The 20466-nt window shown below is 41.6% G+C and overlaps 1 protein-coding gene across 1 annotated transcript in view; it reads left to right on the forward strand.

The window, feature by feature from the left end:
* tubgcp4 (tubulin gamma complex component 4) overlaps positions 1–20466 on the forward strand; it is a 59118-nt gene that overhangs the window by 6621 nt on the left and 32031 nt on the right. Inside the window, exons 2-8 of the mRNA XM_073025555.1 lie at positions 1539–1664; positions 4861–4983; positions 6252–6305; positions 9024–9080; positions 10594–10673; positions 12520–12724; positions 20247–20412. Coding sequence (XP_072881656.1) covers positions 1539–1664; positions 4861–4983; positions 6252–6305; positions 9024–9080; positions 10594–10673; positions 12520–12724; positions 20247–20412 — 811 coding nt within the window. The remainder of the gene's footprint in view (positions 1–1538; positions 1665–4860; positions 4984–6251; positions 6306–9023; positions 9081–10593; positions 10674–12519; positions 12725–20246; positions 20413–20466) is intronic.

Genomic DNA, 20466 nt, shown 5'->3' on the forward strand with positions numbered 1-20466 from the left:
CAAGCAATGATCTTATTATTTCATGCTCTTGTTATTTATTGCTATTTATTTGTAGTTGCATTTCAACAGTTTGTTGTCTTCAATGCTCTTGCTCTTTCATTGATCCCGTTTACAGTTACTATACTATAGATATGCTGAGTATGCCTGCAGGAAAAAGAATCTCAGGGTTGTACGTGGTGACATGTATGTACTCTGATAATAAATTTTACTTGTCACCATATACACCCCTAAGATTCATTTTCCTGTGGGCATAATCAGCAAATCTATAGAATAGTAACTTTAACAGGATCAATGAAATAATCAACCAGAGTGCAGAAGACAACAAACTATAAATGCAAATATAAATAAATAGCAATAAATAAAGAGAATGTGAGATAATTAGATAAAGAGTCCTTAAGGTGAGATAATTGGTGGTGGGAACATCCCAATAGATAGTTAAGTGAGTGTCATTATCCACTTTTGTTCAAGAGGTTGATGGTCGTGGTGTAGTAACTGTTCTTGAACCTGGTGGTGCGAGTCCTGAGGCTCCTGTACTTTCTACCTGAGAGCAGCAGTGAGAAAAGAGTGTGGGGTATGTGATGTTGGATGCTGCTTTCCTATGAAGGCATTTTATGTAGATACGCTCAATGGTTGGAAGGGCTTCCCCCCTGATGTAGTGGGTCGAATCCACTACCTTTTGTCAGAGATAGGGCAGAAAATGATGAAGTGAAAGAAGGTTGCCTCCTCACAATGGTGTTGTACAGCTTGATTCAATTTCTCATGCTCCTATATAAATTAAGGTAAAGCTCCAGAATCATTTAGTAGGGGATTGTACTGCAATGGGAGACAATATTTGCATGGCTCATTAAATTGGACGGACCAAATCCTTCAGTCGTCATTGTTATAAACGTATTAGTTCAAAACTCTGTATTTTCTAGGCATTCCAAAGCTGTTGGTGCTGAATAAACCAAGGGATAGTTTAGGATGTCAGTAATATCTATGCGCAGTTCTAATTCAGAGCAGCTCACAAAATGCGAAAAGATATTTCCTCTCGTGGTGGAGTCTTTAGACCAGAGGGCACAGCCTCCAAGTACAAGAATGTCCCTTAAGAACAGAGATGAGGAGGAACTTCTTTAGCTAGAAGATGGTGACTCTATGGAATTCATTGCCTGGACAGCTGTGGAGGCCGTCATTGGGTGTGCTTAAAGTGGAGGTTAGTAGGTTCTTGATTAATAAGGGTGTCAAAGGATATGGGAAGAAGGCAGGAGGTTGAGGTTAAGATGTATACTGTAATAAATCAGCCATGATGCAATGGTGGAGCATTGCATCCATAGATGGTCCCTGATTTGCTGAGTTCCTCCAGCATTTTGTGTGTACTCTGGATTTCTGGCATCTGCAGAATCTGTTGTGTATAAGATGTATATTGGTGTATTTGACAGATGAATGACTTAAGTGCTTAGAACATTTGACACTGTAGCCACTAATCAAATACAAAGTACATATATTACTGTGTGCTACCCCATGCCCTAAGATAACAGTTTATATATAATTGTACCTAGGTATCTCAGGATCTGCCTTTTCTTCATCCAAGTGAGACCAGTGTCTTAAATCGATTGTGCAAGTTAGGCACTGACTACATTCGCTTTACTGAGTTTGTGGAGCAGTATACCGGACATGTGCAGCAGGTAGGTTCTGTGGCCACTGATCTATGCTGAGGTTTTGTATACACCTCTGTATTGCTTCCGGCTCAATGCTTCTGACTTTTAAAGCACTTTTGAAGTGATGCTTTTCAGATAACCTCCACAAATGTGAGTTTTCATAGATCACTCAAAATAGTTGCCAGGCTATCGTGCCTGGATTAGAGAATATGTCTTATGAGGATCGATTGAATGAGCTAGGACTTTACTGTTTGGAGTGAAGGTCAATGAGAGGCGATTTCATAGAGGTGATAAGATCAAATGTACAGCCAGAGACTTTTTCCCGGGGGGAATTGGCTAATAATTTTAAAGTGATAGGAGAGGGGGATGATAAAGGTAGGTTTTTGATACGGAGAGTGGTGGGTGCATGGAACGCACTGCCAGAGGTGGTGACAGAGACAGTTACATTAGGGACATTTAATAGACTTGGATAGGCACGTGTATTTTAGAAAAATGGAGGGCTATAAAGGAGGGAAAGTTTAGATTGATTAAGGATCAACCTTATTCATCATATACATTTACATGTATTAGGGTTTTGCTGTGGTCTGTTGATCAGAACATGATCTTAGAGTAGGATCGTAAAGTATTGATCTTGGGGTAGGTTAAAAGGTTGGCACAACATCGTGGGCCAAAAGGCCTGTACTGTGCTGTGGTGGTCTATGCTATACAACAGTAGAAGGCAACAAAATCTGCTCTATTTCTCCTCTTAAGATTCAAGATTGTTTTAATGTCATTTCCAGTACACAAGTGTAAAAGAGAATGAAATAATTATTACTCTGGATCTGATGCACTACAAAACAAACAATAAGATAAAGAACACGATACGTAGTGTGATTTTATGTCCATAAAGTGACACTAGCACAGAAGTATCTATATCAGATGACTCTAACAGGAAATGATAAAGTGGCTGTAGGGTGAATTAGTGGGTGGAGGTATTGATCAGTCTTACTGTTGGGGAAAAGTAACTCTTTTTGAATCTGGTGGCCCTGCATGGATGCTACTTAGCCTCCTCTCTGATGGAAGTGAGACAAACAGTCCATAATCAGAATATCTCATGATATTACTGGCCTTTTTCCAGAACCTGTCTGTATATATATTGTTGATGGTGGGTAATCTGGTGCTAGTGATGTGTTGGTCAGTTTTGACTACCTGTTGTAAAGCCTTCCTGTCCGCCGTAGTGCAGATTCCACACCATGCAGTGATGCAACATGTTAGTCTGCTCTCTACTTCACTTCTGTAGCAGAACGTGATGTTGATGTACATAGTTAGCTCTCTTCAGCCTCCTCAGAAAGTAGAGGTGTCAGGAAACTTTCTAGGCATTCAGCCATGTCCAGATGGGACTTACGGCTTGAACTCCAGTGAACAGTGTGATTGCTGATATGCAGATGGTTGCGATCCAGTCAGTGGATTTTGTCACTGGACTGGTAAATATCAACAAATACAGGCATTTTGCAGTACTGTTCTGATGTTAGCATGCACTTACATTCAGTAGCCCATCCATTTCAAGGTTCCACTTGTTGAGCAGTCAAAGTGTTTTCTTCTGCACAACACTGTTGTAACACGTGGTTATTTAAGTAACTGTCGCCTTCCTGTCAGCTTGAACCAACCTCTCTCATTAACAAGGAGGGCAGTGTGTGACTGCCGGTAGGCGGGTGAGAAGGCAGACCCTCCCAGTGTGCGCCAGCTCCCCCCCCACTGGCGGGTGAGACGGGCAGGTGCCGGGTGGCCATGCCTCACGCAAATGATATTAATAAATGCAGGAAAACAAGCAAGGATCGCGCCAACATGTGAACAGATCTAGCGCGACCAAAACAATGCACAGCAGATTGGTACGGTGACCTGGGAAATTTGAAATTATAGTTGCGCGAAAAATTTGAAATCAGTGCCGGATTATCGAAGGAACTGGATTACAGGTAGTTGGATTAGTGAAGGTCGACCTGTATATTGTCATGTGTACTTGAATAGCCATTGAGCATATCTGCACAAAACATTTTCACAGGAAAACAGCATCCGTCATCAAGGACCCATACCACCCAGGACATGCTCTCTTCTCACTGCTACCATCAGGAAGAAGGTACAGGAGCCTCCGAACACATATCACCAGCTTCAGGAACAGTTATTACCTCTCAGCCATCAGGTTTCTGAACCAAAGGGGATAACCTCAATCAGCTTCACTTGCCCATCATTGAAATGTTCCCACAAGCTGTGGACTCAGTTTCAAGGACTCTTCATCTTATGTTCTTGATTTTTATTGCTTATTTATTATTATTAATTGTTTTTTAATTGCACAGTTTCTTTTGAATACCAGTTGAGTTCCAGGTTCGTGTAGTCTTTCAGTGATTCAGTTATGGTTATTATTCTATAGATTTTTTGAGTATGCCCACAAGGCTGTATATGGTGGCATACAGTATATGTACTTTGATAACAAATTTACTTTGATCATTGAATAGTCTCATTGATCATTGAACGAACACTCAATTTAACTTCTCCCTTTGTTATCCTAGTGGCAATAATATATATTATGAACAAATGAACAATTCCTGTTTATTTATCCTCAAAAGTCAATTCTGAAAATTTCTTTCAGATCTGGTTTTAATATTTTCTTTTCCTGTGAAGAAATTCTCAATAACTTTAAAGGCTGTAACAGAGAAGCACATGGAACCTTAGCACTTGGCCTAGGCAGATTATGTTAATATTTATACTGCCATCAAGTTTTTCAACTTCATGTCATTCTTCATTGTTGTCTTTGAAATTTCCTTTAAGGCAATAACTGTATAGTCCTCATCAGTACCCGCTGATGCTCGTATTTTGGTGGAAATGGTGTTAGCTCATGACTTTTAAGTTCTGTGCCCATTTGTCTGTCTTGCTGTTTTCCTCATTGTTATGTTCCTCATTGCTATATTGTTAACCTGGTTCTTCTGTCAGAATATTGTTATAACTGAATTTTTCAAAATGCTTCTATATATGGTGGGAATATTCTGGTTAGAATGATGAATACAATGGAACTCCTGACCCTGTTTTCATACAAAATACAAAGAAGCTCCAAAGCAGGCCATTTGCCCAAACAGTAAATGATGGTCACCATAAAGATTGTGGTTCTGTTCATATCTATCCTCCTTATTTTCTTTTTCCATTCATCTGGTCTTTCTTAAATGAACCAGTAACAGTTAGTCTTGTGTTACAGGAGTGCCACCCTTCCCAGCAGGGCCAGACAGGACTACACGGGATTTACCTTCGTGCCTTTTGTACAGGACTAGACTCGGTGCTGCAGCCCTACAGGCAGGCACTCCTTGACCTGGAGCAGGAGGTAATTGTCTTCACCTTTACTATAACATTGCAGGAAAATGGAGCTGCAAAAACTGTTCTATTATCATTTGAATGAGTTGCTATTGATATATTTTCAGTAATCAGGCATTGTTCTCTGAGCAAAGTGTCAGCTATACAGTTCCACCTGTCCTTAATCTGAAGTTTGGTCTGTACTTTTGAGAGCTTCAGGTGATTGTTAAAGATCCTGTGATACCATCTCAAAAAGCAGGGAGGTCTTCAGGTACCTTGGACAACATTCCTACTTCTGTCTATGCAATAGCGCTTCTCTCATTAAATCATGTAAATTACCTTTACATGTATAAATGCAAGTGTGAGAAAGGCCAGCTAGTTTAACTTATCTGTCATATTCAGTCATTGTGTGTTTGAGGGGTTTCAACTACCAGTTACTTTGTAATCATGTGAGGGAGCCAAAAAGCCTCTGGTGAATTCAGAGAACACAAGTGTGAGTCCCAATGAAGGGTCTCAGCCTGAAACATTGACTGTTTATGTCCCTCCATTAATGCAGTCTTACCTGCTAATTTCCTCTAGCATTTTGTGCATTACTCAAGATTTCCAACTTCTGCAGAATATCTTGTGTCTACAAAATATGAGGATATTTTCTCTCTTCAAATATTATCCAAGTTCTCAAGTCACTGTGTAACATTACTTCTTTTTGCACCTACAATACATGTATCGTAGGAGTTCAAAGTTAAAATTGAATTTCTTGTCATATGTGTTTGCACAGGTGCAATAACAAGCATTACTTGTAACAGCATCACAGGCACATAGCATCATATAGACAGTGTTCACAAGAAAATCATAAGAACACTTTTTACAAGAGAGAACACAATTAGAATCAAAGAAAAACAAAATCCATTTTAGTGCAAAATGGTCATAGTGTTGCTAAACTCTACTGATAAGACTGTGCAGGTTAGCTCAAGAACTGAATGGTTGAAGGGAAGTAGCTGTTCTTGAACCTAATAAAGAAAGGATTTATATATATGTAATGTCTTGCATAAGTGTACAGTCTTCAGACATTCCAATCTACCTTATAGCCAGTTAACTGTTTTTGAAGTTTCATCACTTTTACAGCTAATTTGCATGCAGCTTGTTCTGCAGAGAAGCATTGAGATAAATTACTGCATTTTCTATTACAGTGATGTTGGTTAAGGGATTAAAAATTGTCAAATGCATGCATTTTTCTAATGGATCTTAATACACTCTTCTGGCTCCAACGAGATGATATATTGTCTGTATGTTTTCTTCCAGTTCTTGGCAGACCCGCACCTCTCTGTCTCTCACGTCAACTACTCCTTGGATCAGGTGAGCATATGTCACAAGTACATTGAAGCTATTCCAGATTCATTAGCTGACTGGATGAGTGCCCATCTTTGAAAAGTGACTTTCAAATTTGCTGAATCACTTCTGGCGTTCAATGTCAAAACTAAATATCTTGGCATGTCTGCCCACCAGTCAGTGAAGCATGTAGTCGAGGAGTTTTGGGTGCATCATCAGTGGATTGAACTTGGTCTAGAGCCACCATTTGGCACCTTACTAGGATCAACTCAAAGAATATGAGTTTTCTATTATCTCTTAGTAAGTTTAAACATGCTAACATAGAACAATTTATCACAATTCTTTTGTTTTTACTTATTCCCTCTCCTATTTTTCAAAATACTCCAAATGTAAAGTTTTTCATTGTGAGCATTTGACAAGAGACTGGATTGGGAATATTCTGCTCCATTGCTTTTAGGACACTTTCACATGCCAAAAAGTGTACTTGACTCTACCATTCTGAGCTGACTTGCTGAACTAAAAGATTCTGATACAATTATGGCTGGCTCCCAGCTTGGATATAAAATTAAAACCTTACCTGAACTGTCCCTATCTTGAGTTCCAAGTCTCTTTTTTCTCTCTAGAACCTGATCACAGCATCACTTTCCTCTCTTGGAGTAATACTTGGTATGGCAACTGCTCTGCTAATAACCACAACAATCTGCAGAGAGTGGACAGAGCTCAGCACATAGACACCAGCTTTCCTTCCATGGATTCTGTTAATACTTCTTACTTTAACTCAGTTGTCTAAACCTACACCATAATACAGGCCCTTCGGCCCACAATGTTGTGCCAAACATGTACTTACTTTAGAAATTACCTAGGGTTAACCATGGCCTTCCATTTTCTAAGCTCCATGTACCTATCCAGGAGTCTCTTTAAAGACCCTATCGTATCCGCCTCCACCACCATTGCCAGCAGCCCATTCCACACACTCATCATACTCTGCGTAAAAAAAACTTACCCCTGACATCTCCTCTGTACCTACTTCCAAGCACCTTAAAACAGTGCACTCTCGTGTTTGCCACTTCAGCCCTGGTAAAAAGCCTCTGACTATCCACATGATCAATACCTCTCATCTAATCTTTGTAAAAATATTTAGTCATTTGTACTGTATGTGAAGCTGCAGGAAGGAATTCAGGAGTTGTTTTTGGACAAAATTTGATTTTGTAAGAATAAAAGAACAGAAACAGAAGTAGTTAACTGAGCGCCTGAGGTCTGCTCTGCTGTTCAATAAGACCATGCACCGGACATCCACTTTCTGGCACCATCATACCCAATCTCTTTACTATCCAACACATTATCAATCTTGTGCTATACAGCACCTACGACACAGTGGTGATGACAACTGTAAAGATTTATATCCATAATTTCTCAATGGCCCCTTGTACAAGGCAGAAACAGACCCTCAGCATCTACCCTTTCAATTCCCCTCAGATCCTGTGTTCCAATGTCTTCAACTCTCAGTTGTCTAAACCAAGAAGTTCAGTCAGTTTTATTGTGTCACTGAATCAGTCAGCATAATCAAAGACTTCACCCATCCCACAAATTCTCTCTTCTTCCTTCTTCCATCAGGCAGAAGATACAAAAGCTTGAAAGCAAGTGCCACCAGGCTCAAGGACAGCTTCTACCCTCTTCCCCCCCCCCCAAAACCCAGGACTATTGAATGGCCTCGTGGTCAACCCCGTTATGGTCTTGTGCCTTATTGTCTGCCTTTCTCTGTGGCTTGCACTTTATTCTGCATATTGTTTTACCTCATACTACCGCAATGCACTGTCTTGATTTGTATGCAAGTCAAGCTTTTCACTGTACCTCTGTACATGTGATAATAAACCAATTCCAATTCTAATGAAGTTGGAAATATTTTGCAAACTCGAGAAAAAAGGAGACATTCTAAAAAGGAACATAACATAAGAAATAGGAGCAAGAGTAGGATGTCTGGCCTGTCAAGCCTGCTCTGCCACTCAATAAGATATTGGCAGATCTAGCCATGGACTTATCTCCACCTACCTGCCTTTTCCCCATAACCCTTAATTCCCTTACTATGCAAAAATCTATCCAACCTTATCTTAAATATATTTACTGAGGTAGCCTCCACTCCTTCATTGGGCATAGAATTCCACAAATTCACCACTGTCTGAGAAAAGCAGTTCCTCCTTATCTGCATTCTAAATCTACTCCCCTGAATCTTGAAGCTTTGTGCCCTAGTTCTAGACTCACATACCAGTGGACACAACTTTCCTGCCTCTATCTTATCTATTCCTTTCAGAATTTTAAATGTTTCTATAAGATCTCTTGTTCTTCTGAGTTCCAGCAAGTACAATGCTAGGCAACTCAATCTCTCCTCATTGCATAACATTGTCATCTCTGGAATCAACCTGGTGAACCTCCTCTGCACCGCCTCCAAAGCCAGTATATCCTTCCTCAAGTAAGGAGACCAGAACTGCCTGCAGTATTCTAGGTGTGGCCTCACCAGTACCCTGTAGAGTTACAGCATAACCTCCCTGCTCTTAAATTCAATCCTTCCAAATGTATTAAAAGTGCATATACTTATATAAGCTATTGAGCTGGTCACCCCAACTCAGTCCTGAATATGTAATACAACATATGCACCTGACCCATCGTGAACCTAATACGTCCCTTTGTGCTCAATTCAGGTAGCCTACCTCTGATACTAACTTCCCTTCATATTACCATTGTTCTCAGTTTCAGCTGCTGTTCCCGTCTGTTATGGTGGTGGTTGAACAAATCAAGTCTCAAAAGGTAAGTTGATTCAATGTTGACTGCCTTCCTTTATAGAGTGGTACTTGTGTGGGTCCAAGCACTCTATCATATTGCTTGAGAATAATTTATTGGTGGCTGATATATATTTATAGTCCCTGCAAGTAGAAGTTTAACCTAACAAGACTAACCTATCACACCGTATAATGATCTGAAATATTTCTCAAAGGTAAGCCTAAAGTTCGCTATTTTCCAGAAAGAAATGAATTACGTTTCTTATGCCCCTTTATATTTAACTCCTTCAGGACATTTCAAAGCGCATTGGGTGCCACATAGTGTTTAGCGTGACACTGTTATAGCTCCAGATGTTGAAATTCGGCGTTTGGTCCCAGCATAAGGGGTTTGTACACAATCCCCTGTGGAATGTGTGGGTTTCCTCCAGGTGCTCCAGTTTCCTCCCACAGTCTAAAGACATACTGGTTAGTAGGTTGTTTGGTCATTGTAAATTGTCCCATGATTAGTCTAGGGTTAAATCGGGTTGGTGGCAGCAAGGCTCGAAGGGCCAGACGGGCCTATTCCATGTTGCAGTTGGAGTTCAACCCAGATAAGTGTGAGGTGGTTCATTTTGTTAGGTCAAATATGATGACAGAATATAGTATTAATGGTAAGACTCTTGGCAGAGTGGAGCATCAGAGGGATCTTGGGGTCCGAGTCCATAGGACACTCAAAGCTGCTGTGCAGGCTGACTGTGTGGTTAAGAAGGCATACGGTCCATTGGCCTTCATCAACCGTGGGATTGAGTTTAAGTGCCGAGAGGGTAATGTGACAGCTACATAGGACCCTGGTCAGACTCCACTTGGAGTACTGTGCTCAGTTCTGGTCACCTCGCGACAGGAAGGATGTGGAAACTATAGAAAGGGTGCAGAGGAGATTTACAAGGATGTTGCCTGGATTGGGGAACATGCCTTATGAGAATAGGTTGCGTGAACTCAGCCTTTTCTTCTTGGAGCGAAGGAGGATAAAAGGTGACCTGATAGAGGTGTACAAGATGATGAGAGGCATTGATCGTGTGGATAGTCAGAGGCTTTTTCCCAGGGCTGAAATGGCTAACATGAGAGGGGCACAGTTTTAAGGTGCTTGGAAGTAGGTACAGAGGAGATGTCAGGGATAAGTTTTTATACGCAGAGAGTGGTGAATGCTTGGGATGAGCTGCCGTCGACGGTGGTGAAGGCAGATACGATAGAGTCTTTTAAGAGCATAGATACATGGAGCTTAGAAAAATAGAGGGCTATGGGTAAACCTAGGTAATTTCTAAAGTAAGTACATGTTCAGCACAGCATTGTGAGCTGAAGGGCCTGAATGGTGCTGCAGGTTTTCTATGTTTCTAACGTCTGTGAAACCATACCACAGTAATTTTCATGAAGAGATACATCAAAATTAGGCCTCTTCAAATGACAGTGAATATTTTAATTGTAATATTGAATTTTGAGCAATAAGTCACCAGTTTAACAGGTTGGTTGGCTCTCATTTTGCTTACTTTCTTTTGTCCTGTTAGATCCATGGTTGCCAACTCCTGGAGACTGTCCATAAACACAGCTGTGGAGGACTTCCACCAGTTCGCAGTGCACTGGAGAAGTAAGGGACAAGCAATTTATGCATGCTATGTACCACAGATTTCCTGTTACTGTATGCAACCTTTGGTTCTGAGCATAATCTAGAAATATCAAGAAAGCAGTGCCAACGACCCCTGCATCATGCCCATTCAGGTTAGAGAAATCTATCCTTATCAAATGCACAAATGATGATCCAACATTTGTGATGTTGAGTAAAGTTTCTTTTTCTTAAACTTATAGGGGGTGGTGAGATGAAGTAAATCAATACAATTTATATATATTTTTTGAGTTTGTTGACACAAATGCAAGTGACATAGCATTACTTTTGGAAAATTGGATATTTGCCTATTTTCTAGGAATTCAAGTCCCCCCCCCTCACTCATGTCTTGCATAAAATTACGCAGAATATGCATCCCAGAAAGCAGATCCTGTCAGTATTTATTTTGCACTTGAGCACTGATCCATCCCCTTTAATGCTAGCAGTACAGCCCTCCATTCTACTGCATGAAATCCTTTCAACCAGTTATCGTTAGGTCAGCATCCTTTCATTTCTGGGAGCTATGGTAGAATGTAGCACAGACTCATTAGGATGGAACATCAGTCCCTTCTGCAGTTTGTGAAGGAGTCACCATGAAATGAGTTTTGAGTGACCTTGTGAGTTGTGAAATTTCACTTTGGAAAAAGAAGTTTCTTAATTGGCAATGCTAAAAATGTCTGTACTTACAACCTGTGATGCTGCTGCTACTTCATGCAATCATGTGGGTTCAGCTGGAGTGGTCAGTCTCAACTAGTTGTATATGTTCCACTGACGATTTCACTATGAAAGTATCTATTTTCATAAGTTGAAGAACTTTCTTGGCTTACTAAGTATTTCCATAGAATTGTGCCAGGATCTCCCTTGGACTTCAGTTTATGACTGTCAGCAAGGAAGTGTACATAGGGCCTGCTTAAATTCTGCTATCCCCAAATCCCCAGATAAACTGACAGGGAAATTACTGTCATCTAGGTTTCTAATAGAGCACCTATTTATCCAGGCTATTATTAGAACGTAGAACAGTACAGCAGTGGAAAGGCCATTCAGCCCAGAGTGTTGTGCTGATCTTTGTACCAGTTGATGCTACCATAATGGAGGACCCAGAAGACAATTTCTCTGTGTTTTATGTACTGCTGTGAACGTTTCTGGAACTTCCTTCTGTGTAGGTATGGGTGAAGGACAAAATACTGCAACTGCCTTTGCAGGACTATAGGAAGGATAAAGTATGAACGGAAGAAAAGTAATAAGGCATAGTTGAGCTTGAACTAAAAGTCTTTTGAAAAATGTCAGTCCAATGGGCATTAGGTGAATTTGAAAGTGGGGGCAGCACGGTAGCGCAACACTATTATAGTACCAGTGAACTGAGTTCAAGTTTTGCAACTATCTGTAAGGAGTTTGCACATTCTCCCCGTGACCCAGTCGGTTTCCTCCCGCATTCCAAAGCGTATGAGTTAGTAGGTCAATTGGCCACATGGGTGTAATTGGGCGGCACAGGCTCATTGGGCTGAAAAAGCCTGTTACCGTGCTGTATCTCTAAATAAATAAATAATGTAAATGCATTTATTCAGCATCAAGCTGTCCCAAAATATATCTGTATCCAATGAAGTTCCAGTGATGTTCAGCCACAGCTGTTGGTAAGAATAAGTGTAAGTTGGTCCTGATGAACAATGCAATTAAAGGCAGGTGTGGAAGGGCGCCCAAATTCTAATACTAGGTGCCTGAAAGGGTTAAGATAGGTAAACTGGAAGGAAAAAATTCTATATTAATGTCAATAAAACATAAATGTAAGAGTTGTTGGTCAGCAAATTTTGATTATTTTGCTATGTCATTTCAGGATCCTGGCAGTATGTCACGGTGTGATGTACAAGCAGCTGTCTGCATGGATGCTACATGGGCTGTTACTAGACAAGTATGAGGAGTTCTTTATTAAGCAAGGGCCTTCCTCTGGCAATGTGGGCACTCAGCCTGAGGAGGAAGAAGAAGAGGATCTGGGAATCCGAGGATTGACTGGGAAGCAGCTCAAGGAACTTCAGGATTTGGTAAGAGCAAAGAAAAGAAGAGATGAACAGCACACACAAAATGCTGGAGGAACTCAGCAGGTCAGGCAGCATCTATGGAGAGGAATAAACAATCGACACTTCAGCCTGAGACCCTTCATCATGGTTCAGCCCAAAATGTTTACTCCCTTCCATAGATGCTGCCTGTCCCTCCAGCATTTTGTGTGTGTTGCTTTGGATTTCCAACATCTGCAGAATCTCTTGTGTTTAAAAGAAAAGATGAACCAATTTGTAAAGTAGAAACATAGCTGCTTGTAACACGTAAACATGCAATCTAGCAAGTGATAATTCCAAATCAGAATTGTATGTTAAAGGAGTGTCATTATTAGTTGCATTCAGCATTCTATTGTTGTTAAAACCTCTTTTTCACATGGTGTCTTGCAAAGCATTGAAGTAGGAGAATAAGGCCAATATCCATAGTCTTTGTTAATTTTAATCACTGTTCTTCCTGTGTATATTATTGTATCTGTATGTGACTGGACAAAGTGGTTGAATTCACACACAACTGTTGTCACAGTCAAAATAGTTTAAAACTATTCACTAATTCTGGAATAGTTCATTTCAACTTTCTTCCTTCATCCTGCCTTCCTGGTGGAATGTCTGTAATTTGTAAACTGAGTTTGTCAGGAACACTGATCTGGTAGAGTTATTCGACCTGACAGCATGAAAGAACTGAATTAATTGATTTGGATGAATTGCTCTGGGTTAATAGCTGTGTCACGTTTGATGTTCAGTTAGCTGGACTCCTTTGAGCCAGTTGCCCTTGCATCAGCATCCTATCAGTTCTTGGAGCTATGGTAGAATGCAGCACTGACTCATTGGGATGGAAAGTCAGTCCCTTCTGTAGGTTGTGAAGGTAGCACCATGAAGTGAGTTTCAAGTGACCTTGAGAGTTGTGAAATCTCACTTTGTCTTTGATTAAAAGGGTTTCTTAATTGGCAGTGTCTCAAGATGTCAGTACCTATGGCCTGTGATGTTGCTACAATTTTTGATTGTATCTGTATCTCACTTGAACTTGGTGTGCCTTTCATGTAGCCTACCCGACTCCCACTGCCACCAAGCTCCCCACCCACTACTTATGTTTATAATGGATTAGCTCTGTAAACCAGTTAATACACAAAAATTAGATTATCTATTTTTAATGATATTAGACTATAATTCATAGGAACAGAATTAGACCATTTGGCCCATTGACTGATCTGCCATTCAGTTATGGCTGATTTATTTTCCCTCTCAACCCCATTCTACTGCCTCTCCCATAATCTTTAACACCCTTACTAATCAAGAACCTATCAACCTCCATTTTAAATATACCCAACTTGGCCTCCAAGGCTATCTGTGGCAACAAATTCCATAGATTCACCATTCTATGGCTAAAGAAATTCTTCTTCATCTCTGTTCTGAAGGAACTGTGCCCTCTGGTCCAACACACTCTCACTGTTGGTGAAACATCCTCTCCACATCCATTCTATCTTGGCCTTTCAATATTAGGTAAGTTTCACTGATATACCACTACCCCTCATTCTTCTTGATTAGAGTACTGCACAGATGCAATAGGAGTGTTTCGTGTGCAGGTCGGACAAAGAGCTTTTTAAAAACCCAGACTTCATAAAAGAAACCCAGACCACCTTGAGGAGTGGTCATCTTGGGAGTAGTTGTCGTCGGAGTAGTCTTGAATCAGAGTAGTAAGGCTTTAGCTCAACAAGGCTTCAGCAAGAACATGTGGAGGCTAGGTAAGTTCATTTCTTATTTCTTATTCAACTCTAGAGAGAATGGGGGTATGACTATTGAGCCGGTGTTCTGTTCTGGGTGTCAGACATGGGATTTTATGGAGACTTCTAGCCTCCCTGATGGCCACATTTGTGCTAGTGCAACGAAGTGCAGCTCAGAGACTGTCTAAAGGAGCTGGAGCTGCAGCTCGATGACCTTTGGCTTGGTAGGGAAAGTGAAACAATGATAGACAGGAACTAAAAGGAGGTAGTCACCCCAAGGCTACAGGAGACAGATAAATGGGTGACTGGCAGGAGAGGGAAGGGGGGATGCCAGATAATGGAGAGCACCCCTGTGGCCGTGCCTCTCAACAATAAGTACTCCATTTTGAGTACTGTTGAGAGAGGTGGAATAACCTACTGGGGGAAGCACAGTGGCGGCGGCACTGCCACTGAGTCTTGCCCTGTGGCTCAGAACGGTAGGGAACTGAAGATGATGGCAGCAGTAATAAGGGCTTCTGTAGTCAGGGGGGTAGATAAGCGATTCTGTGGACACAAAAAGGAAACGGATGGTGTTTGCCTCCCAGGTGCCAGGGTCCAAGATGTTTCTGGACACATCCACGGTATCTTGAAAAGGGAGGAAGCCTAAAAAACATACACAGGGAGTTAGGAAGGAAGCTGAGAAGCAGGACCTAAAGGCAGTAATCTCGGGATTGCTGCCTGTGCCACGCAACAGTTAGGATAGGAATAGAATGAGGTGGGAGATAAATGTGTGGCTGAAGAATTGGAGCAGGGGCAGGGATTCAGATTTCTGGACAATTGGCACCATTTCTGGGGCAGGTGGGACTTGTACAAAAGGGAAAGGTTGTACTTGAATCTGAGGGGGACCAATATTCTTGCGGTCAGATTTACTAGAGCTGTTGGGAATGGTTTAAACTAATGTGATGGGGGGATGGGAACCAGTCATGCAGAGCTGACGTTGTGCCAGCAGGTTTACAAGTAGATGTTGAGTGTAACATGAATGTAAGGAAGGACAAGCAAATGATTGGGTACAAATGCAGACAGAGCAAAGAGTTAAATTGTACCACAGAGGCAAAATTCAAAAGGGTGAAGAATGCAGGACTGTGGTGCTGTATTTAAATGCACGTAGCATTTGGATTAAGGTGGACAAACTTGTGGCACAATTAGAGATTGGTCGGTATGACATTGTGGGCATCACTGAGTCATGGCTGAAAGAAGACCATAGTTGGGAGCTTACCATCAAAGGATATACTTTGTATTGAAAGGACAGGCAGGAAGGCATAGGCAGTGGTGTGGCTCTGTTGGTAAGAGATGGAATTACATCTTTAGAAAGAGGTGACGTAGGGTCAGAGAATGATGAATCTTTGTGGGTGGAGTTAAATTGCAAGGGCGAAAAAACCATTATGGGAATCATATATAGGCCTCCAAATAGTAGCCAAGATGTGGGGTTGAGATTGCAAAGGGAGTTGGAAAAGGCATGATTTAAGGGTAATGACACAATTGTAATGGGGTCTTCAATATGCAAGGTGATTGGGAATATCAGGTTGGTGTCAGAGGAAATTTATTGAATGCCTACGAGATGGTTTTTTAGAGCAGCTTGTGTTTGAGCCTACTCAGGGAAAGGCCATTTAGATAGGGTGTTGTGTAATAACCCAGATCTTATTAGGGGGCTTAATGTAAAGGAACCCTTATGAGGCAGTGATCATAATATGATTGAATTCATACTGCATTTTAAGAGGAAGAAACATAAGTCATATGTATCAGTATCTCAATGGAATAAAGAGAATTACAGAGGCATGAGAGTGGAGCTTGCCCAGGTGGATTGGAGGAGGATACTGGTGGGGATGACCGCAGAGCAGAGATGGCTGAAAATAGTTCACAGGCGCAGGATAGATATGTCCCACAGAGGAAGAAGTTCTTAAATAGCAAGCTGACAAAGGAAGTTAAAGATTGCATAAAAGCCAAGGAAAGGGCATATAAGGTAGCAAAAGTGAGTGGGAAGTTGGATGATTGGGAAGCTTTTAAAATCCAACAGAGGGCACCTAAAAAGCTATAAGAAGGGAAAAGATGAAATATGAGGGCAGACTAGTGAATAATATAAAGCAGGATACCAAAAGATTTTTCAGTTATATAAAGAGTAAAAGGGAGGTGAGAGTTGATAGTGGACCACTTGAAAATGATGCTGGTGAGGTAGTAATGGGGGGACAAAGAAATGGCAGATGAACTTAATGGGTACTTTGCACCTGTCTTCGCCGTGCAAGAAACTAGCAGTGTGCCAGAGGTCGGTGAATGTCAGGGAGCAGGAGTGAGTGCCATTGCTATTACAAAGAAAAAAGTGCGAGCAAAGTTAAAGGTCTTAAGATGGATAAGACACCTAGACCAGATGGACTACATCCCAGAGTCCTGAGAGAGGCTGCTGAAGAGATAACGGATGCATTGTTTGTGATCTTACAAGAATCACTTGATTCTGGCATGGTCCCGGAGATTGTAAGTGTCAGTCCATTCTTTAAGAAGGGAGGAAGGCATAAGAAAGGAAGTTATAGACCAGTTAGCCTAACCTCAGTGTTGGGAAAGAGTTGGAGTATATTATTAAGGATGAGGTTTTGGGGTACTTGGACAATAGACAATAGATGCAGAAGTAGACCATTCGGCCCTTCGAGCCTGCACCGCCATTCTGAGATCATGGCTGATCATCTACTATCAATACCCAGTTCCTGCCTTGTCTCCATATCCCTTGATTCCCCTATCCACAAGATACCTATCTAGCTCCTTCTTGAAAGCATCCAGAGAATTGGCCTCCACTGCCTTCCGAGGCAGTGCATTCCAGACCCCCACAACTCTCTGGGAGAAGAAGTTTTTCCTTAACTCCGTCCTAAATGACCTACCCCTTATTCTCAAATCATGCCCTCTGGTACTGGACTCTCCCAGCATCTGGAACATATTTCCTGCCTCTATCTTGTCCAATCCCTTAATAATCTTATATGTTGCAATCAGATCCCCTCTCAATCTCCTTAATTCCAGCGTGTACAAGCCCAGTCTCTCTAACTTCTCTGCGTAAGACAGTCCGGACATCCCAGGAATTAACCTTGTGAATCTACGCTGCATTTCCTCTACAGCCAGAATGTCCTTCCTTAACCCTGGAGACCAAAACTGTACACAATACTTCAGGTGTAGTCTCACCAGAGCCTTGTACAAATGCAAAAGGATTTCCTTGCTCTTGTACTCAATTCCCTTTGTAATAAAGGCCAACATTCCATTAGCCTTCTTCACTGCCTGCTGCACTTGCTCATTCACCTTCAGTGACTGATGAACAAGGACTCCGAGATCTCTTTGTATTTCTCCCTTACCTAACTCTACACCGTTCAGATAATAATCTGCCTTCCTGTTCTTACTCCCAAAGTGGATAACCTCACACTTATTCACATTAAACGTCATCTGCCAAGTATCTGCCCACTCACCCAGCCTATCCAAGTCACCCTGAATTCTAACATCCTCATCACGTCACACTGCCACCCAGCTTAGTATCATCAGCAAACTTGCTGATGTTATTCTCAATGCCTTCATCTAAATCGTTGATGTAAATCGTAAACAGCTGTGGTCCCAATACCGAACCCTGTGGCACCCCACTAGTCACCACCTGCCATTCCGAGTAACACCCATTCACCGTTACCCTTTGCTTTCTATCTGCCAACCAGTTTTCTATCCATGTCAATATCTTCCCCCCAATGCCATGAGCTCTGATTTTACCCACCAATCTCCTATGTGGGACCTTATCAAATGCCTTCTGAAAATCGAGGTACACTACATCCACTGGATCTCCCCGTCTAACTTCCTGGTTACATCCTCGAAAAACTCCAATAGATTAGTCAAGCATGATTTTCCCTTGGTAAATCCATGCTGGCTCGGCCCAATCCCATCACTGCTATCTAGATATGCCACTATTTCATCTTTAATAATGGACTCTAGCATCTTCCCCACTACTGATGTTAGGCTGACAGGACGATAGTTCTCTGTTTTCTCCCTCCCTCCTTTCTTAAAAAGTGGGATAACATTAGCCATTCTCCAATCCTCAGGAACTGATCCTGAATCTAAGGAACATTGGAAAATGATTACCAATGCATCTGCAATTTCCAGAGCCACCTCCTTTAGTACCCTAGAATGCAGACCATCTGGACCTGGGGATTTGTCAACCTTCAGTCCCATCAGTCTACTCATCACCGGTTCCTTCCTAATGTCAATCTGTTTAATTTCCTCTGTTACCCTATGTCCTTGGCCCATCCATACATCTGGGAGATTGCTTGTGTCTTCCCTAGTGAAGACAGATCTAAAGTACTTATTAAATTCTTCTGCCATTTCTCTGTTTCCCATAACAATTTCACCTAATTCATTCTTCAAGGGCCCAACATTGTTCTTAACTATCTTCTTTCTCTTCACATACCTAAAAAAGCTTTGCTATCCTCCTTTATATTCCTGGCTAGCTTGCATTCGTACCTCATTTTTTCTCCCTGTATTGCCTTTTTAGTTAAGTTCTGTTGTTCCTTAAAAATTTCCCAATCATCTGTCCTCCCACTCACCTTAGCTCTGTCATACTTCCTTTTTTTTAATGCTATGCAATCTCTGACTTCCTTTGTCAACCACTGTGGCCCCTTTCCCCCCTTTGAATCCTTCCTTCTCCGGGGGATGAACTGATTTTGCACCTTGTGCATTATTCCCAAGAATACCTGCCATTGCTGTTCCACTGTCTTTTCTGCTAGGATATCCGTCCAGTTAACTTTGGCCAGCTCCTCCCTCATGGCTCCGTAGTCTCCTTTGTTCAACTGCAACACTGACACCTCTGATCTGCCCTTATCCTTCTCAAATTGCAGATAAAAACTTATCATATTATGGTCACTACCTCCTAATTGCTCCTTTACTTCAAGATTGCTTATTTATAAAATAAGTCAAAAGTCAGCATGGTTTCTGTAAAGGGAAATATTGCCTGACGAAGGGTCTCGTCCTGAAATATTGACCGCTCATTTCCACGGATGCTTCCCAACCTGCTGAGTTCTTCCAGCTTGTTGTACGTGTTGCTTTGACCGCAGCATCTGCAGTGTACTTTGTGTTTAGTAATTCTGTGAGATGCACTGCCCTAGACTGCAGTGGAGGCCAAGTATGTGCATATATTTAAGGCGGAAGTCAATTGTTTCCTGATCAGTCAGGGCATCAAAGGATATGGCGAGAGGCAGGTGTACGGGGTTGAGTGGGATCTGGGATCAGTCACGATGGAATGGCAGTACAGACTCGATGAGCTGAATGGTCTAATTCTGCTCCTATGTCTTATGGTCTTATAGGGTGTTAAACTCAATCAGCTCTGTCGTGGGTACTAGCCTCCCCACCATTGAGGACATCTTCAAGGGGCGATGCCTCAAGAAGGCGGCATCCATTATTAAAGATCCTCACTATCCAGGGCATGCCCTCTTGTCATTACTATTAACAGAGAGGAGATACAGGAGTCTGAAGGCATGAACTCAACATTTTAGGACCAGCTTCTTCCCTTGCACTATCAGATTTCTGAATGGATCATGGATCTATGAACACTACCTCACTATTTTGCTTTGTTTATTTATTTAATGTTTCTTTTATGTAGCTTACATTAATTTTTGTTTATTGTACTATACTGTTGCCACAAAACAAATTATGTCAATAATAAACCTGATTATGAATTGTATATACTGAAAATACTTGGGTAATGCATTGATACCTTGATGCTGATGAATTTTGTTTCTTTATGATAGCGATTAATTGAAGAGGAGAACATGTTGGCCATGTCTGTGAAGCAGTTTTCATTACGAGCTGAGATGCTGCCCTCATACATTCCAGTGAGAGTGGCAGAGAAGATCCTGTTTGTGGGTGAATCTGTGCAGATGTTCGAGAATCAAAATGTGAATCACACTCGTGCAGGTTGGCCTCAGCATTTGGAGTTTGTCTGATCCCTCTGTGGTTCATCTCAGAGAC

The sequence above is a fragment of the Hemitrygon akajei genome, chromosome 21, assembly GCF_048418815.1.
Source record: "Hemitrygon akajei chromosome 21, sHemAka1.3, whole genome shotgun sequence".
Lineage (NCBI taxonomy): Eukaryota > Metazoa > Chordata > Chondrichthyes > Myliobatiformes > Dasyatidae > Hemitrygon > Hemitrygon akajei.